Raw genomic sequence first — 20,592 nt, 5'->3', positions numbered from 1 at the left:
TAAAATAAAATAAATTAGTGAACAAGAAACATGAAAGGTGCAAAACATGAATGCATCGCATACTGCCTTTACACACATACACACGCACACACGCACACACACACAGGCACACAGAACATGTCATTCACCAACCATCTGACAAAAACACCCACCTTTGTGCAATAGGAAGACAGACACCAAATTTAGTCTTGAACTAGGCGTTTCATGACAGTTTGACAGCTTGGACAAGCAAAATACCTCCGCTCTTACCTAATTCTCAAAAGTGACAAAGCACGAGCGAAAACCGTCACAGAAACAAAAACCTGGTGTAAAATCAGCCTTGTAATCAAACGAGGAATGTCATGCACATATTGTTGTTGCTGTTTTTGAGAAAGGCCACTGAGACAGCTAAGCTCGCCCGGTGTTTCTGACATTAATGCCCTGTTGCCGATCTGCTCTTCTGTTTGTTGTTGCTTTCATCATCAGAAAAACGCCTGTCTGCTGAATCACAGGTACATGTGGGGATGTTTCTCCTTTCCTCCCCACATATGCTACCACCTCTATGATATTGCACTGAATAAAGCCTTTGTGTTAGCAGCCAGCATTACTTCACAGAATGCCTCAATAACAGTGTAGTCTATTTGAGATTTTTCTTGGAGGAGTATGATGTCTGGTTCCTTGTAGTGACATCAATACTCCAGAAAAAGTGATGTTTTTTATTTTATTTTTATTTATTTTTTTTATCGTTTTTTTTGTTTTGTTTCTTCTTGGCTGAGAAAAACCTGTTGGAAACTTAAATGTAACCAGATGCTTTGTTTTCACAGCTACCCTGCTTGAAATAAATGTAAAGTTTTTCCTGGCTATAATGATACAGAAAAGAGGAAAAAAATACATGTCATGAAAATCCTAGTTTTTTGTTTTGTTTTGAAGTTTTTTTGATTTAAAATACATCACAGTAATATGTTTCTTGTGTCTGCAGGTCTCTTAATTTTGGCACTGCACTGTACATAATTTAGTTGATTTGTATCCATCACCAAACATGTATGATTTATTTTTATTTTTTTTATCACCGGTTATATTCAAATAGGCTCATGCAGTCCAGGAGACAAAGCTCACATCCTCTCTGTCATGTGTTGTTGGATCAGAGTTGATTGTATGGATGCAATATACAGAGCCTGGCATGTGCACATATTGTACATTTATGCTTTTTCTTATGTTGGTTTGTTTGTGTTTTCATTATTTCACAGGGGAGAGTCTCTTCAGCAGTTTCTTCCCCTTGGAAAGTAGTCCTTTCTTCTTCTTGTTTGCCAGGTCTTGAGAGTCCCGGGGGTCCAGCGGGATGTGGGGGGCCCGCGAAGGGCTGAGGGGTCTCATGGTGCCCGGCAGGAGGGGGCGGACAATGGGGGACGGGGCTCGCACGGGTGTGGCGTCGTTGTCGGCTGTGTCTGTGGTTTCTGTGGTGACCTGAGGAGAGAGGCGGTGGGGAGGAAGTGTGGAGGCATGGGGCAGCGTATTACAACAGAACCAAGACTCTTATACAGAAGACTAGTACTTTTCAAGGTGGATTGGCCTTCGGTGCAGGCAGCAGTTTGTACCTTTGTACTTGAGTGTGGTAATACTTAGTGTTATGAATCAATGTAATGCAGCTGCTTTTAGTCCCTCAAAATCCTTTAAAATAGATTCTGCTTCAAATTGTTGAAAGGTCACGATCATGGGCAAACTATTACATAAAAAAAAAAAAATTCTCTGTATCAGCTTCTTACTCTGAACAACAGTGCCCTACATGAACTCAGTATTTATTAAAAACAAATAGTTTTAGTTATTTGTCATGAAATGTTCCTGTATTTAGTTTTCCTTCACTGTTTTTGTCACTGGTTTTAAATGGACAAGGTTCACGAGTCACGAGTTGGGCAGTGTGTTTTCTGATAGACGCCTCTGTCAACTAGTTAGACAGTCGTGATGCAGATAATTTGTGATTTTGATTGTTAAATAACTTTTTTTGACGATTAAAATATGAAATAACAATTTCTAAATGATAAGACTGTGCAGCCTTGGCGATGATATCTACCCTCTGTCTCTCAAACAATCCAAGTCCACTCTGTAACCTGCTCCAATCATGCCTTTAAAACAGTATTCAAACTATAACTAATATTTTAAACACAACACACTAGATTATCATCTGTCTGACTGTTAGTCTCTGCTAAATTGACAGTTTTCACATGTTTTCATAGACACGCACACACACACACACACACACACACACACACACATGTAGAAGAAACACTGAGGAGGAAGCCATCAAATGCTGAGCACGACATTAGCACACCACAGAGCTGGAGAGGTCCACCATCAGTAGGCCAGAAGGGAACATAGAGTACGATCATATACAGTACAACACCCAGGGACGCAACTGTAGATACCAGGCTTCTCATCTAATGCAGCAGTCGATACACAGTGATGCATCTGTACACATTAAGATGATAGTTTGAGTCTGGATCATTCAGACTCTTGTCAATAATGGACCATAAATATAAAGCAATTGGAAGGCAAACTGGACACAGATATGTCGTAAAATAAATCATTATGTAAAAGTTTGATAATGTACCACATCATTTTTGGTAACACCAAAAGTATGGGGAATACATTTTGGATGTGATCTAATCAGGAAACAAAACACACAAGTGCTTCCATTACGTGGCTTTTTATAAAAGGCTTTTCTGTGACCACAAGCTGTGTGCATTAGAGGTCGCGAGTTTGGTATCTCAAGTTGCCGACTTACTGTACAAGGCAGACAGAGCCATTTATGGTGTGAAATGAACAATCTTCTTCTGTTTGTTTGTTTTGTTTTGCCAAGCGGGTGAGGAAGAACAAAAAAGAAATCAGATGTGGCAGCATTGTCACCGTCGGTTAAAGAAAAACAACCCACACCACTATGACAACTGAAAACAACAACACCAACGTCAACAACACCACCAACACATGAACACAGAGCACAAAAAAGAATGTTTTTAATATCCAATTTTTTCTTTTATTGTTCCATTGTAACAATACAGTATGGATGTCTCAGTGCTGCGGTTAGTTCTGTCTCTTGAGCTCAGAGCAAACATGGCATTATCCACTGTCAACATGGCTGAAAAATAGATTTGATGTGTGTGCAATATACATAAAGAAACAAAGCCTCTTTAAGGAAATACAGCAAGTCGAGCCAAGAAAGTTATTAGAAAATGTATCAAGTTTGAAAAAGGCATGCTTTATCTCTGTTTCATCTTTAAACTTTTCTTCTTAAATAATTTCTTTCAGTGTCATTGGGTAGCAATTTTTATGTGTTAATAAAGCACTTATTTTTTTTTACCATTATTATACACAACAACCACAATTTGATTTTGTGTTTCAGTGCAAAGAGGTACCAAATTATGTGTGTGTGAGGAATGAGTTGAGCCTTTTTCAAGTCCTCCTTAACCAGTGCTACATGCATAAATCACCCGCAGAGCTCCCACAGTCTATCCTCTCTCTGTCCATGTCAGGCTTTGCTTCTTCCTTTCTCTGAGACTCAGAAAGGTGTTAACACTGGATTTTTGTCCCCTTTTCCAAAGGGTGAGGGGGGAGGAGGAGGAGGAGGAGGCAGAGGCAGAGGAGGAGGCGGGTAGGAGGGGGTTGTTAGTTTGTATAGAGTCACCACTGTCACCACATGGACAAACACACACAATGAACAGCACACAGACGGCAAGTGGAGGAAGCGAGAGACGGAAATCAAGAGAGAGGACGGAGGATGGATGGACACAGGGCCTAGCGCTGAGAGCGGCGATGATGATGTACCCGTTTGCCCTCTGAGACGTTGGCGGCGCAGTTGGCAGGGGGCCGGTTTGCAGGCTCTTCCTGGGGGTAGTGGGATGGAGTATCGGTCAGATACACCTCCACGTCATCAGGCACTTCTTCCAGGAAGTTAGAGGGAACCAGACCACGGTGGCCGTTGATCTCACCCTGGGGACGGAAACGAGGAAGAGCAGTAAACATGACACGGTGGAATAAATGAGGCTGAACGCGCTGAATCTCACACCACATGTCGTACACTGTACAGTATGAGACTGGAAACACAACACTCACATAATAGAAGCCGTCTTCATCGATATCTCCACACACAGCGATGATTTCACCAGCACAGAAGGTCAGCTCAGCCTATCAGGAGACAGAGACACAGATATACAAGGAATGCGATTAATTATTTTCTTCTACAGTTGCTGTTGGTTTTTATTGTAATGCTTTCGAATTCAACTTAGGATCAAATAAGTATCTATCTATATATAAATCTATAGTCCTTCACTTGTCTTCATAAATATTATATTATCTCTAAACAGTCTGTCCTGGACAGTTTTAAGTTCCAAAAACATATTCAGTACATATCATACAGGTTCTAACACTGTGTAATTATAAAAAGGTTGAGAATAAATGTAAGGTATGTAGTAGTTAGTTAATGTGTGGTTGTTGGCAGTCCATCCTTCGATACCTCAACATCAACATTTGGGGAGCTCTCTCGGGGGTCGTAGTCGTACAGAGCCACCATCCTCCTCGAGGCCTGATCTCGACGGAGTACTCTTTTGTTCTGCTCTGGAAGGGAGAATAGACAACATTTTAACCGGAAGTATCTATCTAATGTTGTCTTTCACAAATATTTAAACAGATTGTGTTTGACTCTCTTTGAACCCACAGATCTAGTGTCTGTGAGTGTGAGTGTGCTGGTGTAGTACCTATTCTGTCCACGGGGGTGCTGAGTGGCAGGAAGCCCTGTTTGATGAGCTGGTCCATGGTCTCGTCGTCCTCTGCTCGGATCTCTGACACCATGTTACAGGGGATCAGCCCCATCCTGCCCCGCACCTCTCCTCGGTAAAACCCATCTGTGTCTTTGTCACCATACACCTGGGAACAAAGACAGTAATGGAGCACAGTTCACACGCCAGCTTTAAAACATAGAATCTGCTTTATCATGGTCATAAAACACAACTAGAACATTTCTTCAGAGAAATTTTGAGAGTGCCACAGGGGGCATGATCTCTGTCAACATGGGAATCAACCCCCCGATCAAGAGTCACATATTGTACAGAGAGAGCTAGTCAGACAGGCACATGATCATCTCTAAACAATGACATCAAGGAGCTGTCAAGCTGTCTGTTCACATTTGTGTGAGTGTGTATGTGTAAGTGCATGAGTGAGTGTCTGCTTGGGTGTGTGACAGTAAAGTAGATGATAAACACCACAAACACCTAAGATGTTCCTAATAATTTGATTTGAACCATATGTGTCAGCCTGCCCTCAGATGTTGCCATGGTGATTTTAACTGCTTAGTTTTTACGAACTGACATAGGGATACATATATATAGGTCTATGCAGTTGTCAAACCCTGCCAATTTAAGACAAAGCTGTACCTAATATGAGCAAAAGTTTTATATGCTCAGAGCCGTAAGACCCTCCTGAACACATTCATGTCATTTTAGTTGAGTTAATTATGTGGACAGTGTTGCGAGCTAAAAACAGGGGACACTTCTGCTTTTCAAAAGCCAGCTCCTTATCCTGTATTGGAGTTAATGGGCAGCTGGGTGGGACTGGCTTCACTCTGAGGCTCATAGTTGAGATTCTGTGAGTCTCTCAGCGTTGGGAGAGGGGTATATGAGCTACAACAAGTTTGTTGTGGAAAAATGTACTGTATGTGTGTAGAGTGTAATCTGGCCAGGTGGATTTTAAACTCCCACCCTAATGATCTGCCCCTCTTTGAAGGGCAGCTCCTCATCAGCTGCGTCTGGGTTCGGGGACATGGACAGGTCGTAGTCGAAGAGGGCCACAAAGATCCTGAAGGATTCCTCAGACTCGGACTCATCATAGTACGTGGGAGAGCGGCGATCCCTATCCCTGTAGCCATCTTTAAAACATGACAGAAACCCAGAACAAAGTCATCCTACAAGACTGCCAAGACATGATCCAACAAAACAGCTGCTTCATCAGAGATTTTTTTTTATTCTTATCTTGCTTATTCTTATCTCAGGTCATGAATTTGGAGCAGATTTCAGGGCTAAGTGACAAAACCTGGAAATCAATTGATAACCAATATACATCCTCTATATATACCACTTCTATAATGAGCAAATCCACTGGTCTAAGTGATGTATCTTTGCCATGCTTCAATCAGAGGAAATCAATGAAAGGAAATTTTTCATCTTAATAAGTCTCATTGATTTGCTCATGCAGTGCTGCATTACAGATTAGATTTTCTTGTCTAGTCATATTTGTGCCTGTGCATGCAGGAAGAAATCTGTGCTCAGTCAACTATTTCAAATCATTTACTGTTGCATGCACTCACAAATACACACACGCACACGACACACTCTCACACCCCACATGTATTATTATTATTTTTTTTACATTTTTATTTATATCTATATTTATAATTTTGCATAAGTTTGCCTATGCACTGAGAGACAAATGGGGAGCAAGACAAAACATGGTGCAATGCACAGAAGTGATTCAGGAATGTGACAATAACAAACACACAAGACTCAGATGTGCATGCTACAAAAAAAAAGTGCTTCTAAAGATAACGACTCCACATGTCTATTTTCACTTCATGTCAAAACACTTTCTAAGACTTAAAGCACGTATCTATATTTATTGTTCCACGTTTTGCCAACTCTTGTAGCAGCAGATCTAAAGCAGAAATGGCAGAGTTGCTGTGGAAGCTGTGGATGTTTAGAAAAATGCACAAGCTTGCAGAGTATAAGACTGTTGAGCCAGTGCTTTTTTAAAATGCCTGAAAATACAAGCATGATGTGGTGTTGCTTCCAGGTCTGGATATGCCGGTCTGGGACTCAGTAACTGTATTATTGTTTTATGTGTTGAAGTATGAGGCAGAGCTGCATTTCCAGCAGCTGATCAAATCACATTAAAGTCAAGTGTTAAAAAAAACTCAAACATGTAAAAAACACATAAAGCAATGAAGACAGTGTAGTCATTCTTCAGTGTCTATCACTATTATCGCTTCAACCTTTCATGCACGAATGCTCCCGTTCTAAGTGTAGTGGGTGTGGTTGGACCACAGAGGGGAGGGGTTTAGCAGGCATCTGTACTTCAGTGCAGTGAATTAGGCATTCTCTGAGCAGTCAATCAATCAATCATTTATCATCGGCAACTGTGAAAACGTTCATCCTGGACCCCATGTATGGCTTGCCAGTGGGTCCACCATTTCAGTGCAGTGCAGTCATGCTGTTCAACTGGAAGCATAATAATAACTAGTATTATTTAAGACAGAGAAACAGGCACTTGCAAGTGTCCACAGCTACTGTTTTCCATTTGCCAGTTGCTGGTGGCATTTCCATTGCCATGCTGTGGTGGTAAAAACAGGACTGCAGGCACATACCATGGGGAGACCTGGTGCCGCCCATGTGCCTGTGGGATGACCGCGTCCTGTGCCGAGCTACTCTGCCATAGTAAACATCCTCGGTGATGGGGGAGAGGTTTCCCTCACTGTTATTCTCAGAGGTTACCTCTATGGGAAACACCAGTTAGAGGGTAATGGGGTTACAATGCAAAAGCACAAACTTCCCCTCCCAAAAAGGTCAACTAAGTGTTGCCACCTAAAACTCACAAGTCATAACAAATGTACACATGAAAGCAGCTGTGAAGAACTACTGTGTCCAAGAATATTTTAGTATTGTTGTGTGGTGCAATTGTGTACAGCAGTTATGATAATCTCTGAAAGATTGAACTTGTGTTGATGTAGTTGAGGGAATGGGCATGGTTCATAGACACAGAGGTGATCTGGAGACACACAGAAGCTCATGGAGGCTTTAACAGAGGAACAAACACTACTGCACTAATGCACAGACAACATAAAAATAAAAAATCTAAGAAATTCTCCCTTCTCTTCCCCCACAGCCTCCTGCTCATACTGACCAATGGATGGGACCATTAGAGGTCGCCTCTGAGGTTGGGGACCACAATGATGGCTTCTTCTCCCAGGTTCCCGGTCATGGCCGCCTCCAGAAGGAGTGTTTGACTGAAATGCACATAAGCACACAGACCATTTGCAGACATTAGACATTCATGAGTTGCTCACAGACGTGTGGGCAAACTTGCAACAGGGTGTGAAAAAACTGACATTGACACATTTGTATGTAAACACAATCATGCAGCACTCACAGGCAGGCACGCTGAAACACGGACACATAGACACACACTCAAACACTCACGAGCCCACAGGAAGTTTTACCTTCCCCAAATCAAGCAAATACTAATAATACACTACTCACTTTGAACTTAGAAAAAATAAAAAGTAAACAAAGAAGGTAAAAGGATGTGTCTAAGACATCGGTAAGTTTGTTCTCTACACTCCATCATTAACACTAAACTGGACAAACATAGTTGCTTACTATGTCTCCCTCCAACGTGCTCAAACTCAATCTCTCTGTTTCTCCCCAAGGTGCCGAAACATTAAAAACTGCTGTCAGACATCGAGCAGCTTCAGGCTATCTCCGACCCTGCTAACAACCAGGCTGCAGCACAGCCTGTAAAACCTCTTCACAAAACTAAGTACTGAGAGTTGCAGCTTAAAACAGAGCAGTCTTAAGCGATACGACATGGTCAAAAGCAAGTTTATTAGCCACTGGTTATCTATTGCTACAGCAGCATTTATCACCACTGATGTATAAATGTCACATAATGCAGCTCAAATTCTACAATTCAATAAGCTTATCCTCCTCAGTGTACAGTACATGTAGTTTCTGAAGTTGCCATGGTCTCACGTCAAGCCATCACAGAAAAGGTTGAACCACCATCATCTCCATCACCTCAGCAGCCAGTAACCTTGTGTATTCATAAGAGCAGCACTGACAACAATGGAAGCCGTCTGTAAGGATCTTTACTCCGAGTCTGTCTCTCTCTCTCTGTGTTGCTGAAACATTCAAACGCAGTCCCTTTCTTTTGCTGTTCATCTCTGTGCTCATGAAACAGCCAAAGCCACTTCCTCCTGCCTACCACTACCAAACCCTTTATTTTTCCCTCTCTTGGTTTTGATATAAATTTGATCTAAACTCAGCACACACACTAACAACACAATATCAAGCACAAGTCAAGGCAGCAGACTCAGTTGAAGTATCTGTGCCTGTGCAGTTCACTAAAGAATAATCAATTTGGGTGGTTATGACTCTTGGGTTTAGAATAAGTGCAAAGAACTGCACCTTGGGTGTGTTGTGCGAGTTGCGTCGACGTCCCTCTTCCAGCTGCATCTCAGAGTACAGCTCCTCCTCATCCTCTTCCATGATGTCAGACAGGTCAGAGCCCCGGCTGCTTTCGCTGTGATAATCTTCATTGTGACTATAGTGAGGCTTTCGGTAGTCACACACACGCACGCACACACACACACACACAAACAAACAAACACACAGACGCAATTGTTTAAGTCCACATACATAACATACATGCACACACCAAACACACATAGATAGGTAAACACACACACACACGCACCCACACACGCACAGGCACAGGAGTGTATGCATGCAACCACCCAGACATGCATGCACACACACGTTCAAACATACACACACACATAAGGAGGTTTTCCATTGAAAAACACATTTGGAGGTTGAGGCTGGAAAGAAGGTCAAGTGTCCATCACTCATCGTGTTGTTCTTACCGGCCTCCCCAACTCTGAGCCTCTGAGGAACTCGTCGACTGAAGGTCCTCTCCGACGGCCGCGTGCAAACCCTTCCTCATCTTCCTCTTCCTCATCAGAGTGATGCTGGTGGAATGAATGACCCTGCTCTCCGTACCTGCCCTGCCTCCTCTCCCCCTGAAAACATAGGGAAAATGATGTAAGTTGACAGAGGTGTGGAAACGACTGTAAATGAATAAAATGAATTTTATTAACAGTTATTCTGATGAAATCATGATTATTAGATTTTACAAGTTTGACAACACAATCTGCTCTGTGTTTATTATCTATCAGTATGTATACTATATGATGATTGATCTCAGCATGACCATTTCCAGCAGACCTTGCCACTCTCTGCCGCCACCCTCTGTGCCGCGTCTCGGGCAATGGCTTTGGCCATGGTGTCCGGGATGAGCGTGCCACGAGGCTGTGGTAGAATCCTTTGTGGGGAGGGGGAGCGTGGATTTCCGGTGGGAGGGGCTTCAAGGGTGTGGCCTTGCATGGGCACAGGAGGCTGGGAAGAGGGCGAGCGCGTGGGGTCCCAACCGGGCTGGCCAGGTGGAATAGCTCCCCCGTGGTGGGCCGCATGCTCTTTGGCATCCAGGTCTCTGGCACTTACTGGTCTCTGAGGTATAGGGTGGGGCTGGGGGTGGGGCAGCAGAGGCAGTTGGTGCTGGGGCCTGGGACCTTGATGGGGCGGACGGGGCTGAAGGTGCATGGGCTGGGGCTGAGGATGTGGATGTGGGGGCCGAAGTTGGGGTTGCGGCGGTCCGCCTGGATGGGGAAGTCTGGGATGGGGTTGAGGGTGGGGAGGATGGGGTGAAAGCGGCTGTCCGTGTGCCTGGGGCGGAGCGGGAAGCTGGGGCGTGGCGTGAGGGAGGTGAGGGGATTGGACGTGGGGTTGAGCATGAGGGTGTGGCGGGGGGCCAGGGTGGGGGTGCATTGGCGGTGGCAGGGGGATCGGAGGTAGAGGCACAAGCAGGTTGTTTGGAATGGTGGCGACTTGGGAGTCCTGGGATTCTCCCTGTACTGACAGCGTCCTGACGATGACCTCCCTGGCCTCCAGGCACTGAATCCTCGTCAACTCCACAGTAACATAGTCTGCCATTGGGTACAACACCTCAGCTATCTGCATTGGAACAGAAAATAAAATGTCAGCATCGACACAGACAGTTTAATCATTTTGGTTACAACTACTGTACAACAATATCATCACATCCCCACAGGTTCGCCACGCCCTCTGCTTCCAACTCTCTCCCTCTTTCCTGTGCTCTGGTTACAGTGGGATCAGGTCTGCAGATGTCAGGTGACAAGCTGCTGATCATCACCAATCTTCTCTGCTTTAATTACTAGGCTGCTACTCCTTTACACTGCTAGATTATACTTACCAACACAGTCAGGCTGATTTCTGCCCCTCCCCTGCTCTGCTGAGACACCACAGTGAACCAGCCCAGTTCTCCAGACCCTCTGCCCTTACCCTCTTCACTTTATCTGCTTCTTCCTCAGCCCCAGACTGCTCTCCTGTCACCTAATCAATCCTACTGGCCATTCTCAACAAATAATCCATTTTATAATACATTTCCTGTCATTTAATTCCTGGCCTCCACACACTAGAGTTTGCTGAAATAACCATGTAACAAGGAGGAACCTAACTTTAATCATTTCCTGCCCTCTCATCACTCATGGAGGCAAAACGCTACTTAAAAACACTTCAACTTTCGGACTCTGACTGCAGCACAGAAGCAGTCTGCACCCCAATGTGGCCCACTGTTGATTTCCACTTTCAGATATTGTGTGTTGATTTACTCTGGCAGTCACCAGAGGGAGTGAGAGACCTTTCCAAGACATTTTACAGGTCCCACACTGGGAGACTTGTACTGATACTGAATCACAAGTAGGTGGCACTGCTGTGTGTGTCGAGAGCCCTGATGACATAATGCCACATTCAACGACAGAGACTGTTAGGAGCCCATCTGTGATATGTTCTCATGTTTGAAGTGGATCAGACAATTCATACAGTGATTCACATACTGCATGTAGGCCTTTGAAATATGGACCCCGTATGCTTGTGAATTCTGTTCCTCTAAATGCCTGATACTGTACAAAGACACATATTTTCTGCCATAAGTGAGGCATTTAACCTGAGATGAGCTCCCCACCATCCCTCACCACACCTCCTTTAACAGACTGAGCTGAAATTAGGGCATAGTCCTGGTTGGTAATACTAACACCTGCTAACTCACCCTCTGTCCTTTAGTGCACACTGCGTAGCCTATGACATTTGCCCCATTAGATGTGCCTGTGGGGGAGAGGATTGGAGGCTTCCAGCAGACCTGTAGGACTCCTGGAGCCTGCCCACAGAGCACCTGTACGTCGAGGGGAGGCATGGGGGGGCCTGGGAGGTAAGAGGATAGGTGTAAGAAAAACATGATTCACTGTTTAGATATCACCAACATATAAAGAGGGAGGGGAGGAGAGGGTGTGATGCATTCATCAAATGCACAAACGGGCACACTCACAACCATGCACAGAAATCACCACATACAAGAAGGGGTAGTGGGTGGGAGGATTCAGGAAACAACAAACTGAGTTCATTCATACTTTACCCTACATTTTTAAATGTATGAAATAATTACATTATCATTACTTTGTGCTTTGTACATATACACAGTCCATGCGGATACTTGTGATAATGCAACATTGCTGGTGGTGGACATTCACAAGACATTGTGTTTATAAAATGTCATAAACATTTACAACACGTTATTGTGGCTCACCTAGGGTGTTCCATAATCAAACTGAGCACTCTTGGTGTTCATGAATTTACAAAATATTTCCTTGCTTCACCATGACAAGCATATTCTACATTTTATTAGAAGATGAAAGGTAAGCTAAAATTAAAAAAGTGCTGGCGTATGGGTCTCATTGGGTCTCATTGAGAAACAGTGTGGTCTGAGCATGCAGGACACAACCCAGAGAGACTAACTACAGCCCAGTCTTTGTCTTCCACTCTCCTGGATCACTGCATAAAACATGCACAACTGCATTCAAGCAGAAGCAAATGCACACTGATACAAAATGGTCATTTCAGTGAGCAGTGGAGGGGCACTGCTTTATATAGAACTGGTTATTCTAGGCTAGGCTATAGGCTGAGTAAATGACTCATCAGAATAATAACTGATCTGTATCTTGTGATGCAGGCCTGTTCTCTAATTAGTGATGTGCTTGGTGCAGTAAGCAAACTTGGGCAAAATTGCATTTGAATTTGGTTTGAAAAAACAAAGTGTGTGTGAATTTAGATACTGTATGAATGACAACAACGTTAGTAGATGAAAAGTTGTTCAATCTCAAAACCATAACAAAATGCCATTTTGCCCACACCCTTTAATGAATCTAATTAGTCTTGTAATGATTATGACTCTCTTTTCAAAAGTGCCATAGCACTTATGTCATCTCTTCCTATTGGTTTTCTTTTTGTAGAAAGTGCTGAGACATATGAGAAACCCAGCCAAGGACTGATGTTTCATTCTGACCTGTTCTGCAATATGGTGTTGGACCTAGACAAAATACAATACACAACAATGGCATGGTAAGGCAACGTGTTACTGCAGCATAGTGCAACAACTTAAATATGATCCGACATTACGTTACATATAAGACCTGACGTTACAGTTAACTGACATAAACACAGTGGTAGCGGTCTGTAGTCTCCATCTGTCCTACATACAGACTACAGAACTGTTAAACACAAAGAGCACACATAAAATACAACTGACAAGTCTGTCATGGAGCTATAATAAATTAGTATATACTGTAAATTAGCTTTGCTGACCTGCGGCCTGAGTACAGAACTCCACACCAGCTTCCTTCCTCTCTCTCTGCTCCAGCGGCAGTTGCCATGGCACCTGGTGTGGCTGTGCCGCCACCGTCACTTTGTACACCGTCAGGGGCTTCAGGTGGAGAAAGCGTAGTCTATACCTTCCTGGCTTCATCACAGCGTGCTCTGCCCCATCCAAGAACACGGTGTGACCATAGTTACTGTTACTAGGCAACCAGGAGAGCTCGGCAGTGTCGCGCTGGATGTCGTCCACCCGCAGGCCGCACGGAGCCACCACCACATTGGCTCCCACCAGCAAGGTGCACCGCAGCTCGTCTGACAAGCCCCGGTCGGTGATGCTCTGCACGGACACGCGGTGAACGCAGCCGTCCAGGTCCAGCTTCTCCAGCAAACACTTGGTCCGGCCACCGTACTGTATACTAGCACGAAGTTCACCGTCTATTAACACGTTGTAGCCAGAGATGTTCCCCCAGCCCAAAGGCACTAGTGGAGGCTCCCAGGCCACAATGACGCTCCGTGCCAGCTGCTTGATCAAGGTGATCTTTCGGGGATAAGGCACAACATCTTCAGCCAGGTCCTCAGGGTCAAGCGGCCCCCCGGTCCCATTGCTACAGGGAACCAAGGCATTAGCTGAACCCAGGAGGCCATCCTGGGAGGCACCTCCATCCACTGGCACCAAGGCCAGGGATGTGTGGTCCAGTGGGCCCAGGTTCTCCCCTCCGTCCCCAGCCTGAATTGCTAGTTTTTCCTTGTCCTGGACAAACTCCACGAAGTTGGAAGGGACAAGTCCTCGCTGGCCGTCCAGCAGCTCCCCTGTGACAGAGAAATACATAGAGAGACATGTGCAGGAAACTGCTGTATGCTTCTCACTTTATGTTTATATTTCCTGGTGGTCTGAAGCTGACTAACGGTAAATAGCACTCTTTAACAGCTATCTCTGTGTGAGGCATCCTACAAATGTTAAAATAGGCTTCACTAATGGATCCTTACAAGACAAAAGGAAAGCAGTAACATAAATACACATAATCATACGTGAGCTTTTTCTCCTTGCAAGGTGGGAATGAGTCAGAGAGTGAGAGGCGAGAAAGTTGTAAATATACAGTATGTACTATTCCCTAAGATGTAAAATGTACCACTGGTGCTCTGATGCCTTCTTTTGTACTCTCTCCAGTAAACACAGAACTGAGCAAACACTCCTTTTCAACATTTCGAAGAACTTGAACCTAAGTTCACTGCTTTTGAACATTTCCAGGAGCACCCCTGAGGATGTAGTTGTGGTCAATGCAGAAAAGAAACAACTTAGATTTGCTCTGTACTTTCTCTCCCAAAGGGAAGAATTTGTCTTCAAAAAAGCTCCCTATCATCTTGTCCTTCAATCCCTTTTTCCACAGAGGCCTGGACCTTAAGACCATGTGTGTGTCCGTGTCTATGTGTGTTGTTTGTGTGTGCTGATGATGAGGCCAGCTGGATTAGTCATCAAGCTAAAAGGGACCGAGGTCCCATCTTGACAACAGCTTGGTCTGAGGCCTGATTCTCCCTCCTGCATGGTAAATACAAGGCTTCTCCACGATGCCATGCAATCTCACCGCCCACAGCTAATGAATCACTGCAGCTGAGTACTACTGTGGCTGTGACGCGCTGTGCTGGGCGCAGGATTGCTAGCTAGAGGGATTAGGATTGCCTCTGATGGAGAAGCCTTCATAATTCTAAAGGGATTATACAAGAGAATCACTCCAATCACCACTTATAAAAAAGTGTAAAGGAATTTTTGGTAACACTGGTGCACTTAAGAATAAATTCATATCCTATATATGTATGTGTGAGATACATGCAGGTATGGGCATCACCATGTGAAACTTAAAAGTGAGTAATAATTACAACTACAACTAAACACTTACAAGGTGCGTTAATGATTTTGTTAGATATAAAGGAGGTCAAACAACTTTAATGTGGGCTTTCAAAAAGTAAACCGAAATGCCTGATGTCTCTATGGGAACAGTCTTGGAAATCATGGCAACTTAACCCAAATACATTCACACTGCAAAGACAAAAACTATGTCACAAAGTAACTTGCATGTAACCTAAGACCAACTTTTGTAGTAATGTGTACAATGACCACTGTATCTGCCCTGTAATACTTTTACATTAAGTTCTTATTGTGTTAACGTATATTTCGACCTCACACATATGCAGTACATCAGTGACAAGAAAGAATACAAAATATATTATTGAGAACTTGTCATTGTACATACTACAACAGTGTGTGCTCCTGAGACATGGTTATTTAAAAAAAAAAAACACATGTAGATGCAAAGTTCAATATTGTAAGTGGATCAGATTCTCTAGGGGACAACTGTGAGCTGACACATGCTTTTTGGCATTTGTCTCATTGTGAGGTAATTAATACATGATGATGCACACGCTTGTTGGGACTGTCAGGCATACTCTGCTACAGCAGCAGACACTGACTCAGGCAAAATCACAGAACTTGAAAAGCAACAAAGGACACCTCCTGCTCTACTGTCATCTTTTGTCTGCTGAGACATTTTTCCTGGCATTTCTCCTTTGATTTCCTGCTTAAGACCAGCTTTCAAGTTAATGTTAATATTATTTTCCATGTCATCTCCACCCCAAGGATAACTTCACATGCATCACTTGTGTTGGCCTGTTTTACTTCTCACCCTCGTAGAAGCCATCATCGTCCATGTTTCCATACACGTACAGATACTTTCCAGCAACAAGGGGGAGTTCGGCTTCTGGATGCTCGTTTGGTCCATCGTAAGGGTTATAACTTGAAGGAAAAATATCAACAATTCACTTTTACGCTTAGGTCAGCAGCCTATTTCTTACATTTGATAATATGAAAGGTTTGAGGTTTACAAAGGGGCTCTTAATAAACTTCACAAAGATCAAGTGCAATAACATCAACAGACTCTGGAAGCTGGTCTCATTCACCTGTAGCGGGCAGTGCAAAGGCGGACCTGGCCTGTGTAGCGAGGCTTGGACCTGGGTGATGGGTTGGCCTCATCCTCCATCTATAGATTAACAACAGAACCAAAATTTAATTATTATCAATCATGATTACCTTCATAACCAGATCCAGGGTGATGTTGCTGCGCTTGTAATAATGTGATGAAATTTAGTGATGAGCTGTCACACAGACCCACCTCTGATGAGGTCAGCTGGCGAGGGCTGCTGGGGCGGTCCGTTATCACGGTGCTGGATTTGACAGACAGCAGTTCTGGTCCTTCTCTGTCTCCAGTCTCCGGCATGCAGGGCAAGAACTGGGAGATCAGTAGCGGCGTGTTAGCCGCGCTCTCATCGCCTGGGAGACATTGATTTCCATAGCAAATGAAGAGCAACTGTCAATCCTTCTCTACCCATTTGGTGCTCATTGCACAGCTATTGATCTTCATGGCAAAGTCTATTCCATCCCCATCAACACTCACATCTGCAATGCATTGGTCCTTAAACACCACTGAGGTCCTCATGGGAAAAAGACAACATGGATGCACTGCATCACTGGGTTCTTGGTTTGTGAGTGAGTAATATTATGCATTAGAACAAAAGCATCAGAGCCCCCTCTCTTTCAAGTGAAGAGAGAGATAAAACAGGATTTCCAGCACTTCAAAGACCTTTGGTCTGTGCCAGACTGTATAAATCTACATCGCTGATATGGCTGTATCTGCTGGCTCTGCAGGTTTACACCATGTGCTGCTATACAGTACCGATGTGTTAAACCACATTTGTGTCATACATCAGGCCTGTGATCAATTAGGGTAGGTATTGATCATGAATAAGCAGTATCGTCGTTAATGGTGTCCACCTCTGGTCAGGGGTAAACTGATCCAGCTGTTATGTGAGCTGTGTGGGGATTAGATCGCTCTGGCTCTCGTTGCATTCTGATCATAACGTCTTTTGATCACATGTAATGTGGTGGATGCTTTCATCATGTGCGTCAAGAGTGCATACATTTTTAAGAAATGGTGGACCCCACTGGTGTTGAACCATTTAATCTTGATTATATTTTCTTACTATCAAAGCACACAGCTCAATTTACCACAGAGAAGATGGAAAAATCATTATTAGATCCAAATGCTGCTACCAGTGAAAATAATTGCAATGAGCTGTAGAAAAAAGGTGAAATATGTAAACAAAATTCTCAAAACTGAAGTTTGACTACCGATCATCGACCCACCTGTCTCCGGTTGGCCTTCAAATCCAACAACGACTTGTGGGAGATACTTGACTGGTGAGAGAGGGATCTGGGATGTGGAGGTTGGATTAAGTTTAAGGATGTCCACAGTATCTGATTGCAAACGAAATTTCAGCAGCTCTTTGGACAGCTGGTGAAAGTGTTCACTCTGTGACCTGCATTTCTGCTCCAGGTCAAGAACCTTGACCTTTGACAGACAATGACAAGAGCAAAAAGGGGGTGATAATGGCAGAAGAGATGGGAGAGAGAGAAAAAGAGAGGGGAAAAATATGAGGAAAAACATACTCCAACACACAATGCATCACATGTATTTGCACAGATACCAGTCCTCTAAAGAATAGCCAACATTTTATCTGTTAATGCTGATCCAACACCGAACCAATTAGAAAAGGATCCCTAAAGATTCATTTTCCAGCTTATAGCAGCATATTATATTGAAACCACTGCAGTCTAATCAACACAAGTGGAAGTGTAGTAGAGTCATCTCCTGCAGCTGCTGATACACAACACAGTTAAACTCTGATAACAAAGCCTGAGCACTGCAAAGAGTAAAGAGGATTATAAAACTTACAGGAAAGACATTAAAGACATATCATATCACTGACATATCAGAGGAAACTGGGGAAGAAGTATGGGTGTACAGTGGGTATTGTATGGATACATATATAGAGCAAAACCTTATTCTGTATCATTCAGTGTTATTTAGGGATTCCCAATTTGCACAAAATACCAGCTAAAGGCTTTGAAGGCTCTGGTGATTTGCAGGAAATTCACACAGGCACAAAGAGGGGAGATGAAACTAATCGCGGAGGAAAATAAATACCTGAAACATTCTGTCCTTATTGTTCTGTTCAGATAAAAAAAAGCAAGGGAACAGGAAAAAATAAAGAAAGGAGAAAAATTACATGCAAACGAGAAAAAAAAACATACTCAAACACCAGTAAATGTTATTGTAATTGATGCAAAATAGGAAAAAATAATGCGAAACAACAATGCATTTGTCAGCACAGATAAATACACACAAGCCGCACAAAATGAAAGCAGAAGGAACTGAAAAGACAAATACACATCTATCAAGAAGCCTAACAAGCACAAAATGATGGAATATGGCACAGGTTATAGTTTTGTTTTTTCCTACAGACAGTGGAGCTTTAGTTTTCCTCCTGCTAAAGCGTGTTTGCTCATCAGTGTGCAGGAACCAGCGTGAGAAAAAAAAAGTCTACAAAATGAATTATTTGGATTTGTAGAGAACTACACTCACTGACAGTGGAGTTTCCATTTCACCATCCAAACTCTTGATGTTTATCTGCGCCAAACTTAGGCTGCATGCTCACCAGAATCGTATTCAAGTGCTTAAGATGGATAATAACATGACCTCACTTGAACTACACTCAAAGGAGTCTACACCCTATTGTCGTGACAAAAGGATTTAGAGTGAAATGAGAAAATAATTTCAACTAGGCGGCTCAGTGACAAGCATCTTAAAGACTGTGATGAAACCCAGCAGGTTAGTGATTTGATCATGAGGAAATTTATAAAAGTATTCAAGGTCAGCCTGGATGCAGGATTAATGTGTAATCAAAGTTTTTAGTGATACCGCCACAACAACAGTGCAGAAACTCTAAAACAAGGCAAAAAATAATCAGAATTTTCTATTATATTATTTAATCAGGCTTGGTTTTGACAATTTTTTTTTTTTTTTTCAGAGTTGTATCTGGCTCTTTTCTCTCTCTTTTCTGTTATTATTCCAAGCAAACTGTATTACATGGAGGAAGTGGTGCGAAAATTCAATAACCTCACATAATGTCACTGTATGCTATTTATGGAATTCAAACTTAAAGCCATAATTTATGCAACACCACCTGTGTCCAGGCAAAGGGCACAAGCGAGCACCCTGCCACTGTTCCTATATGTCAAACCAGGTTGTGTCTTGAAGAACCTGCATTAAACAAACATTGAGAAACGTGAGCCGGAGGTTTTGTGTCTGACAATATTCCCAATAGGTCCAGTCCAGGTGTCCAGGAATGCTGTCTCACCTTGCTCAATATTTAAGTTCCTACTCAGACAGTGCACGCCCACACAGGTGTTTTCACTTATTTGGACTGATTAGATGTGGTGTGAGGGTAAAGTGCAGACCGACTCTCTGAAATCTCCTCCCCTCGTCTCTTGTTAGATTAATAACACGTGTAAGGGCATGTCAACTCATACTTTCATTATTATCATTGTTCAATTGATTCATTCATGGGCCCCTTTTTGACCAACCATTTTGATTATGAAAAAATGTGTGCCAATTAATAAATGTTAGTACAGTGCATGCTAAACTCAATCATACATTTTATACTACCGGTACGTATAATACAGCCTCACAGAGCTGCTAGTGTGGTTGGTGTAACATGCTGGTTTCTTTGTAAAGTAACAGTTTTCACATACAGTACACATGTATAACAGTACATGTGCATGCATCTGTTTATCATATGTCTAATACTATATGAGATATCCCAGTTTCCCACAGGATTTTCTGATTTGTTTCATTATATTCAAACAAGGAGATACATTGTACAGTAAAGTAAAACTGAGGTAAAGCTGGAGATGGATGTGTTTGCTCATGTTACTGTACCTCTAACAGGTATACTGCTTCCTCATGCTCTTGGTCAGCTTGCGCCCGAGCCTGCAGGGAACACACAGAAACACACAGTGACAGCTGACACCGTGATCACAGTCCATGAGGCAGAACAGACAGCACACAGCTGAAAGACTGTCAACCCAGTACCCAGAGGAGGCTCACTGGTTGATCATAGCAGGAGAGCTGTAGAGCTCTAATGAACAACACTACATTTACTTGAGGGTATGTTAGTGTCTGGT

At 43.2% G+C, this 20,592-nt stretch overlaps 1 protein-coding gene across 1 annotated transcript in view; it reads right to left on the bottom strand.

The window, feature by feature from the left end:
* Positions 1-1,215: 1,215 nt before the first annotated feature.
* The window catches only part of rimbp2a (RIMS binding protein 2a), a gene marked incomplete at both ends in the record, with an annotated part of 60,336 nt that continues 40,959 nt past the window's right edge, over positions 1,216-20,592 (bottom strand). Inside the window, 19 exons of the mRNA XM_083983442.1 lie at positions 1,216-1,443; positions 3,796-3,960; positions 4,084-4,155; positions 4,484-4,584; positions 4,725-4,893; positions 5,724-5,890; positions 7,382-7,510; positions 7,918-8,020; positions 9,201-9,347; positions 9,659-9,814; positions 10,020-10,805; positions 11,920-12,071; positions 13,210-13,233; positions 13,509-14,327; positions 16,196-16,305; positions 16,470-16,549; positions 16,682-16,839; positions 17,713-17,917; positions 20,348-20,398. Of these exons, the coding sequence (XP_083839568.1) occupies positions 1,216-1,443; positions 3,796-3,960; positions 4,084-4,155; positions 4,484-4,584; positions 4,725-4,893; positions 5,724-5,890; positions 7,382-7,510; positions 7,918-8,020; positions 9,201-9,347; positions 9,659-9,814; positions 10,020-10,805; positions 11,920-12,071; positions 13,210-13,233; positions 13,509-14,327; positions 16,196-16,305; positions 16,470-16,549; positions 16,682-16,839; positions 17,713-17,917; positions 20,348-20,398 (3,822 nt within the window). The remainder of the gene's footprint in view (positions 1,444-3,795; positions 3,961-4,083; positions 4,156-4,483; positions 4,585-4,724; positions 4,894-5,723; positions 5,891-7,381; positions 7,511-7,917; positions 8,021-9,200; positions 9,348-9,658; positions 9,815-10,019; positions 10,806-11,919; positions 12,072-13,209; positions 13,234-13,508; positions 14,328-16,195; positions 16,306-16,469; positions 16,550-16,681; positions 16,840-17,712; positions 17,918-20,347; positions 20,399-20,592) is intronic.

This window comes from Trachurus trachurus (assembly GCF_905171665.1).
Source record: "Trachurus trachurus genome assembly, chromosome: 12".
NCBI lineage: Eukaryota > Metazoa > Chordata > Actinopteri > Carangiformes > Carangidae > Trachurus > Trachurus trachurus.
This window is presented reverse-complemented; position numbering and strand designations above follow the sequence as displayed.